General features: G+C 43.6%; 1 protein-coding gene across 4 annotated transcripts in view; it reads right to left on the bottom strand.

The window, feature by feature from the left end:
- Positions 1–18,618, bottom strand: part of ULK4 (unc-51 like kinase 4) — a 252,749-nt gene that overhangs the window by 213,496 nt on the left and 20,635 nt on the right. For all 4 annotated transcript variants that reach the window (XM_070391531.1, XM_070391532.1, XM_070391533.1 and 1 more), the window contains exons 14-17: positions 16,574–16,634; positions 14,570–14,751; positions 13,699–13,745; positions 9,892–9,970 (exon numbers count right to left, since the gene is read on the bottom strand). In XM_070391531.1, the coding sequence (XP_070247632.1) occupies positions 9,892–9,970; positions 13,699–13,745; positions 14,570–14,751; positions 16,574–16,634 (369 nt within the window). The remainder of the gene's footprint in view (positions 1–9,891; positions 9,971–13,698; positions 13,746–14,569; positions 14,752–16,573; positions 16,635–18,618) is intronic.

Raw genomic sequence — 18,618 nt, 5'->3', positions numbered from 1 at the left:
GGCCCCATCCTGAGAGGGAGCTCGGAGCAGGTAAGACAGTGCAGAAACCTGCTCCAGGTCAACGTGGCTCCGAGTGTGGTGCACAGACAAGACTACTTACCGTCGGCAAAGACGGCAGCACAGACACTGAAAGGAGGCATTTGAAAGCTTCCAGAACCACCTGACAAAGTGACACTACCCCAGCACGTGATCTCTGGCCCTTTTGTAAACAAGAACCCGGAGGAGTGGTGTCCGCGTGGGGTGAGCTCACAGTCAGTAGTCAGGTACTGGAGGACACTGTGGGTGTGGTATTTTTTTATAAACGGTTTTGCTAAGTTACAACTGACATACCATAAACCACATCTATGTAAAGTGCACACTTAGATGCTATCAACACAGGTAACCATCTGTGACGTCATCACCTGCAGCCCCGATCAAAATGGCAACACCCTGAGTGTTCCCTCCAGTTCCTTTGGTAACTAATCCCTCCATCCGACTCCTTCCTACTCCCGAGACAGCCAGCAGTGTACCTTCTGTCATTAATCCACATTTTCTAGAGTTTATGTAAATGGGATCGCATAGTACATATTCCTTTTTCTGGCTCCTTTCTCTGGATGAATCTTCAGAGAAATATGCTAAACATGAAAAAAAGCCAATCACAACAGGTTACATACCGTATGATTCCATTTATACAACATTCTCAAAATGACAAGAGTATAGAAATGGCAAACAGGTTAGTGGCTGCCAGGGGTAGGGGTTAGGGGAGGACACGTGACAGAGGGCAGTGGGCGTGGTTAAAAAGGGGCAGTCTGAGGGGTCCTTGGGGTGTTGAAACTGTTCCCTAACTGCTTTGATGTCCATATCCTGCAGTAATATTCTATTCTAGTTCTCCAAGATGCAACCTCTGGGGGAAATGGATGAAGCGTACCCAGGATCTCTCTGGATTATTTCTTACAACCTCATATGAATCTATTAATTATCTCAAAATAAAAGGCTTAATTTTTTTTTTTTAAGTCAACCTCACGCTAAATTCAAAACCCATACCCAGCTCGCTGCTTCGCGAAGCTAGGGACAGGGACTCACAGCTTTTCTCAACCTTATAGCCCACGGGCACTCTGGGTCAGTAAGCATCACTGGAAATTAAAACATCCTAATGCTGCAGATCCTGGAAGAGATGAAACTGTCTGAACTGCCTCCAGCACGACAGGACAGCGCAGACAGACACGCAGCACGTAGTCGATGCTAGTAACCCCGCGGCAGCCTGACACGGCGCTGCCTACGTCAGCTTTGGAGAGCGGTGAACGGTACGCGGCGGACGGTGTTTCCCTGCAGTGTTGTTTGGATAGTTTCCCCCTTGTTATTGTAAAACTTTAAAGAAGTATTATTAGTAAATTTTCTAAACTTTACTAAACTTTAAAGAAATATTACTACTAAAAAGGAAAACTATAAGAATAGTGAACAAACATACCGTATGAATGACAAATACCATGGAGAAAAATAAGTGTTTGATGACCTAGGCAGACTGGCATTTAAAATGCCATTACTAAACAGAACAAAAAAGGTAAAATAGATTTGCTAAGCTCTTCTTCAGCTTCAGAAATCCAAGTAATATATGGATATTGTTTGTTTTTTAATATGTTTTTATAGATTCAGAGAGAGGAAGGGAGTGGGAGAGAAACAGGAACATTAATGGTGAAAGAGACTCATCAATCGGGTGCCAGACATACATGCCGGTGCTTCCCCACCCTCCCGAAGGTCCTCCCTTCTGCACCTACGGGCAGGGGTTTCATTTACATGCCAGGTGGGACAAAAGTAGGTTTACAGTTGTCCATATGCAAAATAACACAATACTTAATCCTATATTATAAAACCCTAACATGCAAATCAACCAAACGGTGGAACAACCAGCGGAACAACCAGTTGCTATGATGCACAATGACCACCAGGGGCAGAGGCTCAACATAGGAGCTGCTCCCTGGTGGTCAGTGTGCTCCCACAGGGGAAGCACTGCTCAGCCAGAAGCCAGGCTCACGGCTGGCAAGTGCGATGGCAGTGGAGGCAGCCTCTCCGGCCTCCACTGCAGACAGGCAGTACGGAGAGAGGGGTCCTGGACTGCGAGAGGGATGTCTGGCTGCTGGCTTAGGCTCGATCCCCAGAGAGATCAAGGATCGAGCCTAACATTTCTATACACCAACAGTGAACTTTCAGAAAGGGAGATCAGAAAAACAATCCCATTTACCATCGCACCAAAAAAATTAAGATACCTAGGAATAAACTTAACTAAAGAGGTTAAAGACCTCTACTCAGAAAACTACAGGACGTTGAAAAAAGAGATAGAGGAAGACATAAACAGATGGAAGAACATACCATGTTCTTGGATTGGTAGAATCAACATCATTAAAATGTCCATACTACCCAAAGCAATCTATACATTCAACGCACTTCCCATTAAAATACCAATGGCCTTCTTCAAAGATCTAGAACGAACTCTCCAAAAATTCATCTGGAATAAAAAAAGACCCCGAATAGCTGCAACGATCCTGAGAAAGAACAAAGTAGGTGGGATCTCAATGCCAGATATCAAGCTGTATTACAAAGCCACTGTTCTCAAAACTGCCTGGTACTGGCACAAGAACAGACATATAGATCAGTGGAATAGAATAGAGAGTCCAGAAATTAGCCCGAACCAATATGCTCAATTAATTTTTGACAAAGGAGGCATGAACATACAATGGAGCCAAGATAGTCTCTTCAATAAATGGTGTTGGGAAAATTGGACAGACATATGCAAGAAAATGAAACTAGACCACCAACTTACACCATACACAAGAATAAACTCAAAATGGATAAAGGACTTAAATGTACGACAGGAAACCATAAAAATTCTAGAAGAATACAAAGGCAACAAAATCTCAGACATATGCCAAAACAATTTCTTCACTGATACAGCTCCTAGGGCAGTTGAAACTAAAGAGAAAATGAACAAATGGGACTACATCAAAATAAAAAGCTTCTGCACAGCAAAAGAAACCATCAACAAAACAACAAGAAAACCCACCTCGTGGGAAAACATATTTGCCAACGTCATATCTGATAAGGGCTTAATCTCCAAAATTTATAGGGAACTCATACAACTTAACAAAAAGAAGATAAACAATCCAATCAAAAAATGGGCAAAGGATCTAAATAGACACCTTTCAAAAGAGGACATTCAGAAAGCCAAGAGACATATGAAAACATGCTCAAAGTCACTAATCATCCGAGAGATACAAATCAAAACAACAATGAGGTACCATCTCACACCTGTCAGAATGGCCATCATCAACAAATCAACAAACGACAAGTGCTGGAGAGGATGTGGAGAAAAAGGAACACTTGTGCACTGCTGGTGGGAATGCAGACTGGTGCAGCCACTATGGAAGGCAGTATGGAGGTTCCTCAAAAAATTGGAAATGGAACTCCCATTTGACCCTGTGATCCCACTTCTAGGAATATATCCCAAGAAACCAGAAACACCAATCAGAAAGGATATATGCACCCAGATGTTCATAGCAGTACAATTCACCATAGCTAAGATCTGGAAACAGCCTAAGTGCCCATCAGTAGATGAATGGATTAGAAAACTGTGGTACATCTACACGATGGAATACTATGCTGCTGTTAAAAAGAAGGAACTCTTACCATTTGCAACAGCATGGATGGAACTGGAGCGCATTATGCTAAGTGAAACAAGCCAGTCAATGAAGGAAAAATACCACATGATCTCATTCTTTCATGGATAATTAAGACCATTACAAACTTTTGAACAATAATAAATACAGTGGCAGAGCTGCCTCAAACCGATTGTCGGACTTCAGTGGTAAGGCCAGGGAGGGTTGGGGGACAGGAGGGAGGGGAGTAAGAGATCAACCGAAGGACTTGTATGCATCCATATAACCATAACTAATGGACATAAGACACTGGGGGGTAAGGGAGGGCAGGGGCTTGTCAAGGGTGGGGGGGAAAAAAGGACACATATGTAATACCCTTTGTAATGCTTTAAGCAATAAAAAAAAAAAAAAAAAGGATCGAGCCTAAGCCAGCAGGCGGACATCCCCTTAGGGGTCCTGGACTGCGAGAGGATTCAGGCCGGGCTGAGGGACCCCTGACCCCGTGCATGAATTTCGTGCACCGGGCATCTAGTAAATAATAATACAAGAATAAACTTTCATACACTCACAACTATAAACCTACTTTTGCCCTATCCCGTATATTGAGGGTTTTTAAATGACTTTTATACATATATACGTATATATATATATATATATACACATACATATATATTTTATTGGTTTCAGAGGAAGGGAGACGGAGAGATAGAAACATCAATGATGAGAGAGAATCATTGACCAGCTGCCTCCTGCATGCCCCCCTTCGGGGGATGGAGCCCACAACCTAGGCATGTGCCCTTGACTGGAATTGAACCCTGGGCCCTTCAGTCTGTAGGCCGACACTCCATCCACTGAGCCAAACCAGCTAGGGATAAATGACATTTTTATTTGGAATCATAACACAATTATGCCCATTGTACAAAGTTTTCTTTTTTATTAAAAATATTTTTTTATAGATTTCAGAGAGGGAGAGAGAGAGAGAAACATCAATGATGAGAGGGAATCATTGATCAGGTTTCTCTGGCACAACAGAGGATCGAGCCCACAAGCTGGGCATATGCCCTGACCTGGAATCAAACCGTGAACTCCTGGCTCATAAGTCAATGCTCAACCATTGAGCCACCGTGGCTGGGCTACATGTTTTCTTAAGAAACCAAATCACATTGTCCTTTATGAAAACTGAGTCTTTTCGATGTTGGGATATGTCAAAGTTATGACACAAAGAACATATCCCCAATACTGTTTGAGCTTTCTATTTATAACTATTACTTACTTGCTACTATATTCTTAATAGTCATCTCTTCAACACTCCTCAAATAACAGAAATACAAAGGAAGCTCATTTTAAATTGCATTTTTCTGCTTCAGGGATCAGCTCTGATTAGTTATGTTTGTGCAATTCTTTCCACCAAGTCTCCTTCTGTGTTTCTTTCATCTAATAGAAAATTAAATGTGGCATGTGCTGGGTTCGCAAGGATTACTAAACACATCACATTCCAATGAATAAGCCCCACAGCTGCTGCTCTGAAAATATTGTAACAAAGGTGTGTTCACAGCTCGGGTAAAACGAGCAGGCAAATTAGTCAAAGCAAGAAACACAAAAGGTACAAACTGCTCTACAAGATGTCAGGTAAGAAAGTCAATGAATTCCATCATTATAAAAAATTAGGGAGCATGCCGTTGAAGAATTCTTTAAGGTGAGATGTTTCATTTGTATGCAAAAGTGATTAAAATATGGCGATGCCCCAAATGATATCCACTCGGCATCCTGGCCGAATATTTGCTCTACACAGAAGCCTGAATGAACTCATTTCATCCTGTTCAATACATTTGCCTCTTGTGCTGTCCAAGAACTAACCAAAACACAAGTTTGTTTAGCAGGGAGACACAAGGGCAGATTCACCGACACTAACAGTGTAGAGGATTATAAATGACACCGGGCCCAGCCGGTGTGGCTTAGTGGTTGAGCGTTGACCTTTGAACCAGGAGGTCATGGTTCGATTCCTGGCCAGGGCACATGCCTAGGTTGTGAGCTTGATTGATCTCTGGTGTGAGGCGTACAGGAGGGAGCCAATCAAAGGTTCTATCTCATCATTGATGTTTCTATCTCTCTCTCCCTCTCCTTTCCTCTCTGAAATTAATTTAAAAATATTGTTTTTTTAAATGACATCAGTCTCAGCTCAGGGCTATGAACAAGCCAGACATGGTCACAGTGTTGGCCCTGGCCCAGTAGTCAGCTGGTTAGAGCTACACCAAGGCTATAGGTTTGATCTCCGCTCAGAGCACATACAAGAAGCAACTAATGAATGCATCAATGAAGCAACTAATGAATGCAGTGCAGGAGAAAAGGAAGGTGGTGAGCAAGGAGCCACATCCTCAGTGGACAAGGGGAGTGAGCAGGGGGTCAGTAGCCCAAGGCACTGTGGGGGAAGGTAGTGTCATGTGACCTGTGAGACCCCGAATCACAGGTCCTTGGGGAAGCCAGAGTGTGGGAGTGTTTGCAGGAGTGAGGACACACCCACAGACACAGGGGCCCTGACAGTGCCGCCAACACCTCTCAACTTCAAACACTCTAACCTGCACGCACATCATGTCAAGAGCCTTAACCAGAGCCCTTCAGCTAATAAGTTTTTAAACTCAACAAGACCATTGAAGCCAAGCCCACCACCTTCTCTCCCACCCAGCCTGGGCTCAGGGGGTAAGACGCAAACCCTGGGCCGTGTCGGAGAGCGTTTGGAAGTAGCCACTCCCGCCTTCCCACGGGCTCAAGCCCTCCCTGGACTGGAACCCAAACATCTTCTGGAGACCACCCCACACCTGGGCAAATCGGCTTCTTCCACCTTAAATTCTTAATCACAGCCTTGGTTCCTATGAAACCCTATGGCAGCTCTCCCATTCTCTGTGATGACAAGCTCCCTCATCCTCCCACCACCAAGCCTTGCCCCCCGCCCCCCCCCCCCCCACTCCATCTACCTTTACTCACCCTCTCTTCCTGTTACAGCAGAAGTGGCCCTTCCCTGGTCTAAGGTCATTCCCTTCTACCCACCATACACCTCCAGTGGCCCATGTCTCACCTCTATCCTCAATGCCTCCCTCTGCAGTGGCTCCTTTTCGTTAGCATTTAAATGTGCCTCACACGCACAGCCAGACTTCCTGACCTAGATACATCTTCACCTGCTCACCCCTGGTTTCCTATACAGCCTCTCCAATCTGGTTTCTACAGCACGAGTCACCAAAACCCTCATTTCCCACACCCGTCTTGCCAAACCCAATCCAAATGTCCATTTTCAACTTAACCTAACTCTCAAAAACAATTTTTTAAAACGACCATTTCCTCCTCCATAGCACGGGATCCCCTCTCCCTTCCACTAAAGCAACTCCCCTGTGTTTCTTCCCACCTCACTGTTCCCCAGACTCTGGTATTTCCTCCTCTCTCTGTGTTTCATGTCCGCTGTCCGTTAGAAACCCCAGGAGGAGGAGACCACACCTGTTTCGCTCATCACTGTGCCTCCAGCGCCTATCCCAGTACTTGGCTCAAAGAACGTGCTCTTCAAATATTTGTTGACTAGATGCAAATAAATAAATAAATCTCTGTCTACACCTAACACCCTATGCAAAATTAACTCAAAATGAATCGTCAGCCTAATTATAAAATCTACCATCACAAGAATTTTAGAAACTTTTTGTGGCCTTAGGTGTGATAGTGGTATTGTGGTTACATTTTTTTAAATCCTTTTCTGCTAGATACATATACTGAAGTATTTATGAGTAAAATGTCTCCTTTTTTTTTTTACTTTTTAAAATGTGTTTTTATTGATTTCAGAGAGGAGAAGAGAAGGAGAAATAGAAACATCAGTGATGAGAGGGAGTCATCGATCGGCTGCCTCCTGCACAGCCCCTGCTAAGATTAAGCCCACAACCTGGGCATGTGCCCTGACCAGGAATGAAACTGGTGTGGTTGGCTGGAATTTTTAAAAAATAAATACTATAGTGAGAGAAGGAGAGGAGGGACCAGAGAGGAAGGAGAGGGGAGAGGGAACAAGATGGGAAAGAAGAAGGCAAGAGATGACAGACAAATAAGGTTGGCAAAGTGCTAATAATTCCTGGAAATGAGTGATGTCTCATATTCCAATCTCTCTACCTTTATGTATGTTGAAATTTTCCACAATGAAAACATTTAATGAAGGGGTCAAACTAGTACACCTGTTAATATTCCATCCAGTTCTAAATTTTAGGGTTCTATAATCAACTTCCTAAACTACATCCACTGCATGCTTGAGACTACAAATATGTATCAAAATCCCAGGACTACTTCCTAAAAGTTATTACACACAGGAACCCCAGTGATTACTGGGTGGTCAATGGTTGATCTAGTAGGAAAAGCCTAAGAATCAGGCCATATTTTTCTATGAAAAAAAATGAAGAATTGAATAAACACTTCTAAATACATACAAGAGGTGGTGCTCAGCTCCTTCCTGTAGCCAATAACGAGAGAATGAGATGAAAGAGATTTAAACTACATCCTAAGGATAGTACAACAGATGTCCCCCGATCGCTTCTGCCTCTTTGTAACAAATCACACCAGCATATGTTCCTACCATTGTTTTAATCATTTATTAAATCTTCTGACATTGACTAAGTGCCTGAAATACATGTAACCTTGCTGCTAGGGACTGTGGGAAACAAAGATGAATAATAAAATGAGGTTTTATACCGTTAAAAGGTCTATAGCATCTTCAACCACAGTTTTTAGTATCTGCTAACAGTAAACCGACTGGAGAAATCAGAATGTATCTCATACCTGAAATTTTATTAACAATTTACTGAAAAAACGATCTACAAACACCCAACTGGGAGTTTCACAGAAAGCTGTCCAAGGAGCCTTGCACTAAGGCTCGCAGCCGGCTTCCTGGGGGGCCCCACACCCTGGGTCACGGGCAAGGTGCTGACTGCACTTTGCTGGAGAGGCTGTGCTGGTTTTCATTCATCTCCTTTGGTCTTCATCACCAATGGAATGCAACTTCATTTCACACCGTGGAAACTCAAAAGGAGAAGGAAAAAGGAGGAGGAGGAGAATGTAGGAGAAGGGAGGAGGGGGGAGGAGGGGGAGGAGGGAGAGAAGGAGAGAAAGGAGGAGGGGGAGGAGGGGGAGGAGGGAGAGGAGAGAAAGGAGGAGGGGGAGGAGGGGAAGGAGGGGGAGGGGAGGGGGAGAAGAAAAAAACAGGGAAAAGATGAAAACAGAAAAGCTCTATCTGCTAAGCCTGCTTCTTCCTGAAGTTGAAAGATAAATTCTTGAACTTGCGAAACTTCGTTCCCAGTGTTTGGGTGACCTCTAGTGGCTGCTTCCATTATCACAGCCCATTGAGTAAAGATGGCATCACAGGGAACACCCAGCTCCACATTGTCCGACAGGACTTAGTTCACAACACAGTGTGCTTAATTCAAAACAGGTGTCCAGACGGCCAATCTACACTATCGTGCCTTTTTAAATGACTTTTCCCGAGCGTCACTTGGGCAAATGTCCTAAAGGGGACAGTGCAGGAACGCAGGATACAAGAGGCTCAGGGATGGACGCCCGCCCCTCCTCACCCGAAGCCGCATCCGGAATGCAGTGATTAATAAGGGGCAGCGACAGGAGGTGGGAGATACTCTGAGAGATGCCCAGTCGGAGGAACAGGAAGTACTAGCTCAGGACACAAGGACAAGGGCGGTTCAAGAACTGCCAGGTCAAATGCTCTCGGTGGCGGCAGCAGCAGTTGCGGGGGATCAGGCCACAGGCACATCACCCAGGGCGACTGACAGGCCCGGTGACTGCAGATGCCCTCTGCCCAGACCTGCAGGAATTCCCACAGCAGCAGCCCACACTGTCTCCAGGCACAAGGACCCCACAGTGGGAGTGGGCGGCCTCCCGGCTCCAGCCTTGGTGACGGCCTGTCTTCCTGGCTCTGTCCTCATCGGCAGACCCCCCGGGACCTCTACCTACATAAACCTTTCCCTCGGGAAACGGGCCTCCTCCAAACATAAGTGACAGACGATAGAGCCGCAAACCCGTCAGTCTGCCGTCCCCCTTCAATTACAGAACATGTTTTATATGCCCAGCTGGTGTTGAGCCTGAAGGTCTATGGAGGTCATCGTTTTATAGCAACGGGACAATTCCACCGAGAGAACTTCGTGAAGGACAATGAAATCTGCGTATTCCAAGTCACAAAATGAGGGACACTCCCTTCTGTCATTCGTAACACTTCAGGACTAAGAGCAATTACCTCCATAACAGGTGTATGTTCTTGAAGTTCGGCTGTGTGTGAGGCCAGTAGACCAATCAGGCGAGCGACCTTGGCCCGTCTGTAAATGGAGAGAAAACAGTCTGTGAGCAGGAGAGTCAGGGACTGAGGAAACCAACCCCCGGGAGAGTTCCATTAAGTAAGGATGAGCACTGACAGGAGACAAGGCGGGGTGAGACAGGGTGAGCAAACACTCCCCCGTGTACAGAGCCCAGAGAAATTCCTGCTCACCCCATGTAAAAGCTGAACAACTTGTGCTCCTACAGTCAAGTGGAAAACATTTTCCAAAGGCTTAACCAGAGAGACGGACAGAGTAATTTTTATTTCTGAGCACAGAGGTATTTGGCTAAAGGTCTCTGTTCTACCTCTTAGCAGACGGGTGATCATATATATATACACACATATATATATATATATGTGCGTGTGTGTGTGTAGTAAATAATACTACTTATTATTAGTGTTAAACATATACAGGTCAGCGCAAAAGTAGGTTTACAGTTGTTCACAGGGAAAATAATACAATAATTAACAAATAATAATACAAGAATAAACTGTTTTGTGCACTCACAACTGTAAACCTACTTTTGCCCCACCATGTAAATCATATATCTGATAAGGGGTTAATATCCAGGATATATCAAGAACTCCTACAAATCAACGTAAGACAAGGAACCCAATTAGAAAATGGGCAAAGGACTTGGGACAGACCGTTCTCCAAAGAAGATACACAAATGGCGATGAGCACATGAAAATCTAGATGGTCACCATTACTAGTCACAGTGAAATGCAGATCAGAGCCATGAGCTACCACGTCACACCCATTAGGATAGCTACTATCAGAGGGAAAAAAGAAACAGAGAAAATCGGGAGAATGTGAACAGAAACCCTCAGGTACAGCCGGTGGAAGTGTCAGCTGGTGCTGCTATGGAAAACATGGGTCCTCAAGGTGAGCATGGGATTATCATATGACCCAGCAATTCCGCTCCTAGCGTACACCCCGAAGAACTGGAAGCAAGGACTGAACAGATGCTTGTACACCAATGTTCACATGGACTAATATTCACATGGAATTTATTCAACCTTAAAAAGAAATGAAATTCTGGTATATGCTACAACATAAATTAACTTTGAAAATATTAAGCTGAATGAAATAAGCTGAACACAATAGGACAGATACTGTCTGATCCCACTTACACTAGGTACCCAGAAGAGGCAAAATCAGAGAGACAAAAAGTAGAATCGAGGTTACTGGGACTGGGAGGAGGGGAAACAGGGAGATATTGTTTAATGGACAAAAGCTTCTGTTTGAGATGATGGAAAAGTTCTGCAAATTGATAGTGGTGAGAGTTGCACAACTCTTTGAATATACTTTGAGATACTAAAAAATGGCTAAAATGGTAAAATTTATATGATGTATATTTTACCACAATTTATCAATTTAAATTTTATAATTATATGCAAATTATACTTCAGTAAAGTTGATTGGCGAATCTGATAAATACCCACTGCTAAAGTGCTAACTAAAGGGAATCTTTATACACACTGATGGGGAATAATGCTGAGACGATCTTCCTAAAGAGCATTTTAGCAATTTTAACAAAAATATTTTATTGCCTTTTAGCCACTCATTCTAATTGTACAAATCTGCCCTAAGAGGTCAAAGAAAACAGACTTAAACACAAACATGTTCATTATTGCATTGTTTGTCATTTTTACTACCCCAAAACAGAGAAGAGTGTAAATGAACTGTCAGGCATTCGTAGCATATTAAGAAAGAGGCATATCTTTAAAAAATATCTTAGACAAATAACTAATGACATTAAAATACATGTTATAATGGGAGAGAAACTTATAAAGGTATATGATGTTATTCTATTTTGTTTTCCCGTATGTGAACAAAGCCAAGAAATAAACATACCTACTTCAACAGCGATCTCTCAGCTAAATTACGGACCTTTATCAAATGCTACCAGGGTGATAGGGCCTGGGTCAGAGAAGGCCTCGCTGGAGGAAGTGGTATTTGAATGGAGAGAATAAAAGAAAGCTTTAAGCAGAGGACTTGTCTACCTTTTCCTCAAAAGTGTTTAACAATTAAACTTCAATCTTAGAGGGAAGGGGGGAGAGGGGAGAGATTAACCAAAGAATTTATATGCGTATCTGCATAACCCAAGGGCACAGACAATGGTGTGGTGAAGCCTGGGGGTGGGGGGTTATACACAAATGGCTGGTGAGGGAGGGGGGGTTGATGGAGGAGAAAGGGGGACATCTATACTACTTTCAGCAAAAAAGATATATATTTTTTTAATTTTAAATACAAAAAAAAGTTTTCTATTAAAAAAAATGTTTTAAAGCATTATTTGGAAAGGATTAAGAGAGTCTATTTTAAGAAGCCAGCAGGGGGCACCCCTTTCAAGGATATAATTTAAGTTTTAGCTGAAGTGTCAGGTTTTGTTTTCTTTTTAATGACCATAGCACAAATCTTCTCAGCGTTTTCCATGCTCAGAAATTACCTAAAAATCCTACTTTGTAATGCCAGATTTTACCTTGGGAGAGTGACATTCGACGATGTGTAAGAGTAATTATCCACAAAAGCCTCTTGTGAACACTAGTGGGGCCCCACATTTTGCCAGCCTGGAAGAACAGCTACTATCCGACAGCCCCACACTTCACAAAGCCCCTTCCTCCGCATGTTCCCACGGGCTTCTGCTGACAGTAACACAGATAAGCTTGATGGTAACTACAAGTTCCACACCCGATACCCGGACCCCCAAAGAACCAGGCACCGTGCAAGGCATCGCATGTGCTTGCCTCATTCGAAGTGTCATTCTTACCAAAAACCGATGAGGTCGATACACTCCCCCCGTTTTGCAGATGAGGAAACTGAGGCTCAGCAGTTAAAGCAAATTTGTCCAGGGGGGCAAGTCTCTGGTCCACACCCAGGTCTGTCTGCACCCGAACCCATGCGACTCCATCGTCCCACACGGGCTGCCCAGGAACCTGAGACTCGGGAAGAGGTCGTCACCTCATCAAGTCTCATTGGCAACCAGAGCCCAGAGCGGTGATGGCGAACCTTTTGAGCTCGGCGTGTCAGCATTTTGAAAAACCCTAACTTTACTCTGGTGCCGTGTCACATACAGAAATTTTTTGATATTTGCAACCAGAGTAAAACAAAGATTTATATTCTTGATATTTATTTTATATGTTTAAATGCCATTTAACAAAGAAAAACCAACCAAAAAAATGAGTTCGCGTGTCACCTCTGACACACGTGTCATAGGTTCGCCATCACTGGCCCAGAGCCTTCTAACGCTTTAGCTGAGGTGCTTTTCACCACGGCGTGCCGTCTCCATAAGCAAGTACACATGCTCCCATCAGGAGCTGACAGATCATAATCCCACTCAACTTTAAACAACATCGTAAGGAAGGTAGGTGCTATGTAAAAGAAAGACAGTAGCGAGGGCAAACTCCTTAGGAGGCGTAACTAAATTCAAGCACAGGATCAGGGTTAAAAGTACTCGATAAAGAAGACTCAAAAGAGTACGTTAATAATGTCTCCAGACAAGCTTTATATAACCCGAGAATTATAGTCATATCAGGATAAGGACTATTTTGAGATCTTGTTACACTTACTGTTGGGATGTCTAGAGAAACTGCCGGTGCTTCAGTCATCATCACTGAGAATGTTTTATGACTAAGTGTTTAGGACAACGTGCTTTTGATAAACATGTATGCTGTGACTACTGAATAAAATAATGAAGAATAAGTTATTAAAATATGAATGTTACTTACATATCCCAGTTTGGAGCCATTCGCAAATGCTGGATTAGCAAGTGGAACTAGGATAAAAATGAAGACGTACATTTCATTCATGAAACCGCATAGAAAGTGACTGCATACAACTGAGATGGGAATCCCGCACTAAGAAGCTAATTATTCACAAAAATGCAAAAGCACTGAGGATATGAATAAGCTAGAAATAAAAACTAAACACTACTTTCAGTTTCTCATACCCACTCATATTCCCTAAATGTGCCATAAACACACACCACGTACCAAAAAAGTAACCTTAAAACTATCCTGAAAGCAAATGACTTCATTTTCAAGCCAGTTCCCAATGAGGCCCCACTGTGGAGAAAGCCCAGACACTGTAACTTCCTCCTGGGGTGACTTCCAAAGCTCTGCACAACTCCTAGGGCCTCCCCCATGAACCAAGCCAGCCCGACAAACAGCATGACCAGGGGGAAAGCCTTAGGACTCAATGTCACCCTTCACTGTCGGATCAGAAGCCTTGGGGTTTACCAGGTGGCCCAGTAAAGGACCCTCTAGTCCACAGGGGCAGCTCATTCCACAGACTGATCTCTGTCCTCTGATTTCAGATGTGAAAAATATCACACAATTATTACAAGTCAACATAAAATGCAAGCCAGAGTATGGGCAAAACAAGTTCAAAATCACTGTCTATGCAACTGCTCTTAGGCTTCAGGATGAAACAGAGGATAGTTTTGACAAACCTATGATCTTGATAAATCCCTTTTTCATCATAATTGGAATTAATAATTTAGCTCTTGTTTCAATCTCTATAGATACACATGAGTGACATGCAGAAGGCATGCTGCAAGGACCGTGCGAGGGGTCTTGCTGTCACAACGTAACCACCTACCAGGGGGGAATGCAGGAGCCTGGTGGCCACCTCCCTCTGACCGGCCACCACGCACAGGTAGCACAGGAGGTTCAGCTTGACCCGGGAGGCACCCATGGTCTTCTCGGCGCAGTCGATCTGTGAGCACACTTGTTGCAGAAAGTCATTCCAATCCTGGTCTTTCAGGGACACTAACCTGTCCACTGCAGAGGAAAGGAAATATTGAAAGTGGGTCTCGTGAAAAAGCACCGCGAAAATATCTCGGGAGAAATGAAATGGAACAGGACTTCGATAGCTGAGGACAAAAAAGGTCGTAACTTCACAATGTCAAAATCAAAATTACTCCAAAGCTGACACTGTTCTCATTTACCCTTTTATACTCATTTCACTTTCTTCCACTGGAGACTTTTGTAACTATGCTGAGGGGAAAAATGAGATGCCTCAAGGAGAATTATCCAGCAAATGAGAATAATACAAAACGCCAAGTTAAATAACATTGCATTATGAAAAAAACAAGTCTTTCTGTAAATAAAGCAATCTAGCCTTAGAATATTGGAAAAGCCAAAGATTTTACAGTTGTTAAAAGGTTCCAATGAAATTACTATTCAACATCACAAGGTGAATACGGACGCTGAAGTCACCTGGGATCCTGCCTCCACGTCGCTACACAAACACAGGCCGAAACGAGGAAAGAGAGGCCATCCCCAGGTAACGGGGCTGAGCAGATCTCCGCCTTCAAACAAGATAAACTGCAACAGCCATTTCCCAGAATAACTCAAAGTAAAGGGCAAAGGGGAAGGAATATTATTTTCTAGTAATCCTCTACGTTTTCATCAATAGTGGTTCTATTTGGCATGGCTTATTTAAATTTGCCTATAGTTTATGTTTTTAACTGACTTTGATTTTATTTCAAATCAGAGATTCTACTCTAGCCATGATGATGAAGTTTTTCCAAATCTAGTTCAATAGCTTTATCAAATACAATACACCCAAATTTATGGTATAAAAACATTTCTGCCCTGGCCGGTGTGGCTCAGTTGTCTGGGCATTATCCCATGCACCGAAAGGTTGCTGGTTCTAGTCCCAGTCAGGACACATGCCTGGGTTACTGGCTCAATCCCCGGTAGGGGGTGTGCAGGAGGCAATGGATTGATGACATCTCTCTAAATTTCTTTTTTTAAAATATTTTATTGATTTTTTTACAGAGAGGAAGGGAGAGGGATAGAGAGTTAGAAACATCGATGAGAGAGAAACATTGGTCAGCTGCCTCCTGCATATTCCCCACTGGGGATGTGCCCGCAACCAAGGTACATGCCCTTGACTGGAATCGAACCTGGGACCCTTGAGTCTGCAGGCCGACGCTCTATCCGCTGAGCCAAACCGGTCAGGGCAAATTTCTTTTTATTTTTTTAATTTCTGACGTTCACCCTAAATCAGACTTTCCAGTAGGTGAAAGGAAACATAACAATCTTCTTTTAAGTATCTCCATTTGCCGGACGCCAGTCCAACCGTGCTGCTTGACACAGTGGCCCTTCTTCACCAACTCCATCCACACCTTTGGGAACCCCTGGACCTGCTGGGGCTGGACCCCAACATCCATTCCCACACCATCCCCACAAAAGTGAACCATCTGATCCCATTCTCAACTGCCCTGGCTTCCCTGAGTAGACTCTCAATTCTTCATTGTGGTCTCCAACCCTCCACACCCACAATAACACCACAAATGTTGGAAATTCAATGGGCTCCACCAGGGGAAGGGCAGGAGAAGGGCCCACCCAAGTAACAGGAAAAGCCACCCAGCTTTTCAGGAACTCTCCCACCCACAAGAGCACAGGGCAGCCCCGACTCAGCTGGGTACCGTCAAAAGCTGGCACAAATGGATTACAGGTTGTTTACAATTTGCATAGCACTGCCAAGAGGACAACCAGTTGGCAAGAAAACAGAAATTTAGCTATTCGTGAATAAAATATTCCATGTGCTATTAAATTGTCTGTCTGCAAAGTGTCTAAACCTTTATGAGCCTACCTGAATATGCTGGTAGATGCAATACTTTTGGATCAAATTTAATGGGTGGTTGCTTCATGATCTGTGGTTTAAAAAAGAAAAAAAAAAAAACACCTTTTGAGACAGACATTGGCTCCTGATTTATCGCCTAGATCAGATTATAAATTAGTGAGGACAGAAAGGAATGCTGTAAAATTTATCACCCATAAGAACTCAACAGTGCCCTTTCGGATTAAAATATACAAATATGGATGATGATTTATAAAAATAAGATCATTTCCATTGATATCTGCAGCAAAATTAAGCTTCATGAAAGAGATGCCCTACTATGGCTTACGTGTAAGCTAATTTACCTCTAGGTGAGAAATTTGGTCACTGAACAAAACACGTGCTGAGGACCTGCCAGAGTAGGTCCATGCTCAGTGTTAGGGACACAGACACACACACAGAAGACGTGATCCTGTTGTCAGAGAGCTGCCACTCGGGTAACATGACAGACATTTGTTAAATAACAAAAAAATTGAAGTAACAGTGCGGAACAGGCAGGACATAATCAGACAAAACATCTCACGAGAGGAGTGTTTTTAAGCATCAGAGAAGGCAGCAAGCCCTTCTGGCCGATGTGGCCAGGACAAGGTTTATGAAGAGGTAGGAGGTAGACTGAGGTCGTAGGAATGGCCAGGACTTGAAGGCTGAATTCAAGACCACATCGCTCTAGGAAGCTGTGACAGCCTCAACAGGAAAGCGCATGAGTCTGGAGCAGCTGGAGTCCTTCCTCTTGAGGCTTTTAATTAAATATTCAACCATCACCTTTCTATGTCTCACTTCTCCAAAATCCATAGTGTGTTTTTAAGGCCTTGGCTGGTAGTATTCTTGCCAGAAACAGACAACCTCATTCTCATCAAGAGAAAGCCTTCGACAAACCTAAGTGGAAGGACATTCTACAAAACACCTGACACTTCCAAGTGTCAAGGTCATGAAGAACAAGCAGAGGTCAGGAAATGACCACAGGGCCGGGAAAGACAAGGAGAGCAAGGAAACATAAACTGAAATGTGGGTCCCGGAACAGAAAAGGGGCATCAGGGTCACAGCTGGCAAAAATTCGCACCGTGCTAATGTTAATCCCCTGGGTCTGCTAACCACCTGCGGTCCTGCAGGATGCTAACATTAGGAGAAACTGGGGAAAAGGTATACAGGGAGGAACGCTAATATTTTCTAACGTTTTTCTAGAAGTCTAAAATCAGTTCAAAATAAAAGCCTATAGTAAGAATGTTTAAAAAGCAGCTAACATTTCCCAGAAACAACCCAATGTGGCTATAAGATGAAATAAAAAAATAGAGAGAATATGGTTTTAAAAAATTCACAAATTGTTCTAGAAGGTCCACTGGGAAAACGCCCCGTTACCTATTAAATTTGATGTAATGTCCAGTTATTCTGCCAGATATCTAAACTCATAAAAAGAAGTCGCTCTGTTGTGAAAATCGCTGGGTCATCTATATTAAATGCTGTCTTTGTAGCAAATACGCACACATCCGACAACCCATTTACTCTAAACCAGAGCAACGTTCCCTGAAGATGAGAGGAAGATGAGACGAGAGGAAACGGTCACAAATTTACACAGAAAAAGACAGTTTAAAAAATTCACATACAGAATAGATAGTGGAGGAATGTGTTGGCGACTAGGCGTCAACAGAAAACAAAGGGACTGAGAAATGACATTTTTTCAAGGAAGGCACTCATCCCTAGTAACAGAGCATTGCTTTCCAAAGGACAGGAAGCGACAGGATTCCCCTGGGGTAGAAGTGAACCCAGAGTGCCCCAGCGCCCAGGGTCTGCCACCGCCCACCTGCGTCCCGATAACCTATGAGAGGGCGTGGTCTCTGTGACCGGCCCACCCAGCCACGCCTGGTGAGCGGTGCTCACTGCCATCTGCCTTCCTAACACCATCAACTACAACAGTGGCTCTCAACCTTCTGGCCCTTTAAATTCAGTTCTTCATGTTGTGACCCAACCATAAAATTATTTTCGTTGCTACTTCGTAACTGTAATGTTGCTACTGTTATGAA

The sequence above is a fragment of the Myotis yumanensis genome, unplaced genomic scaffold (assembly GCF_028538775.1).
Source record: "Myotis yumanensis isolate MYYU_CA2020_CCGP unplaced genomic scaffold, mMyoYum1.0.hap1 SCAF_14, whole genome shotgun sequence".
Lineage (NCBI taxonomy): Eukaryota > Metazoa > Chordata > Mammalia > Chiroptera > Vespertilionidae > Myotis > Myotis yumanensis.
Note: the sequence above shows the minus strand (reverse complement) of the source record. Positions and strands in the feature narration are given on the sequence as shown.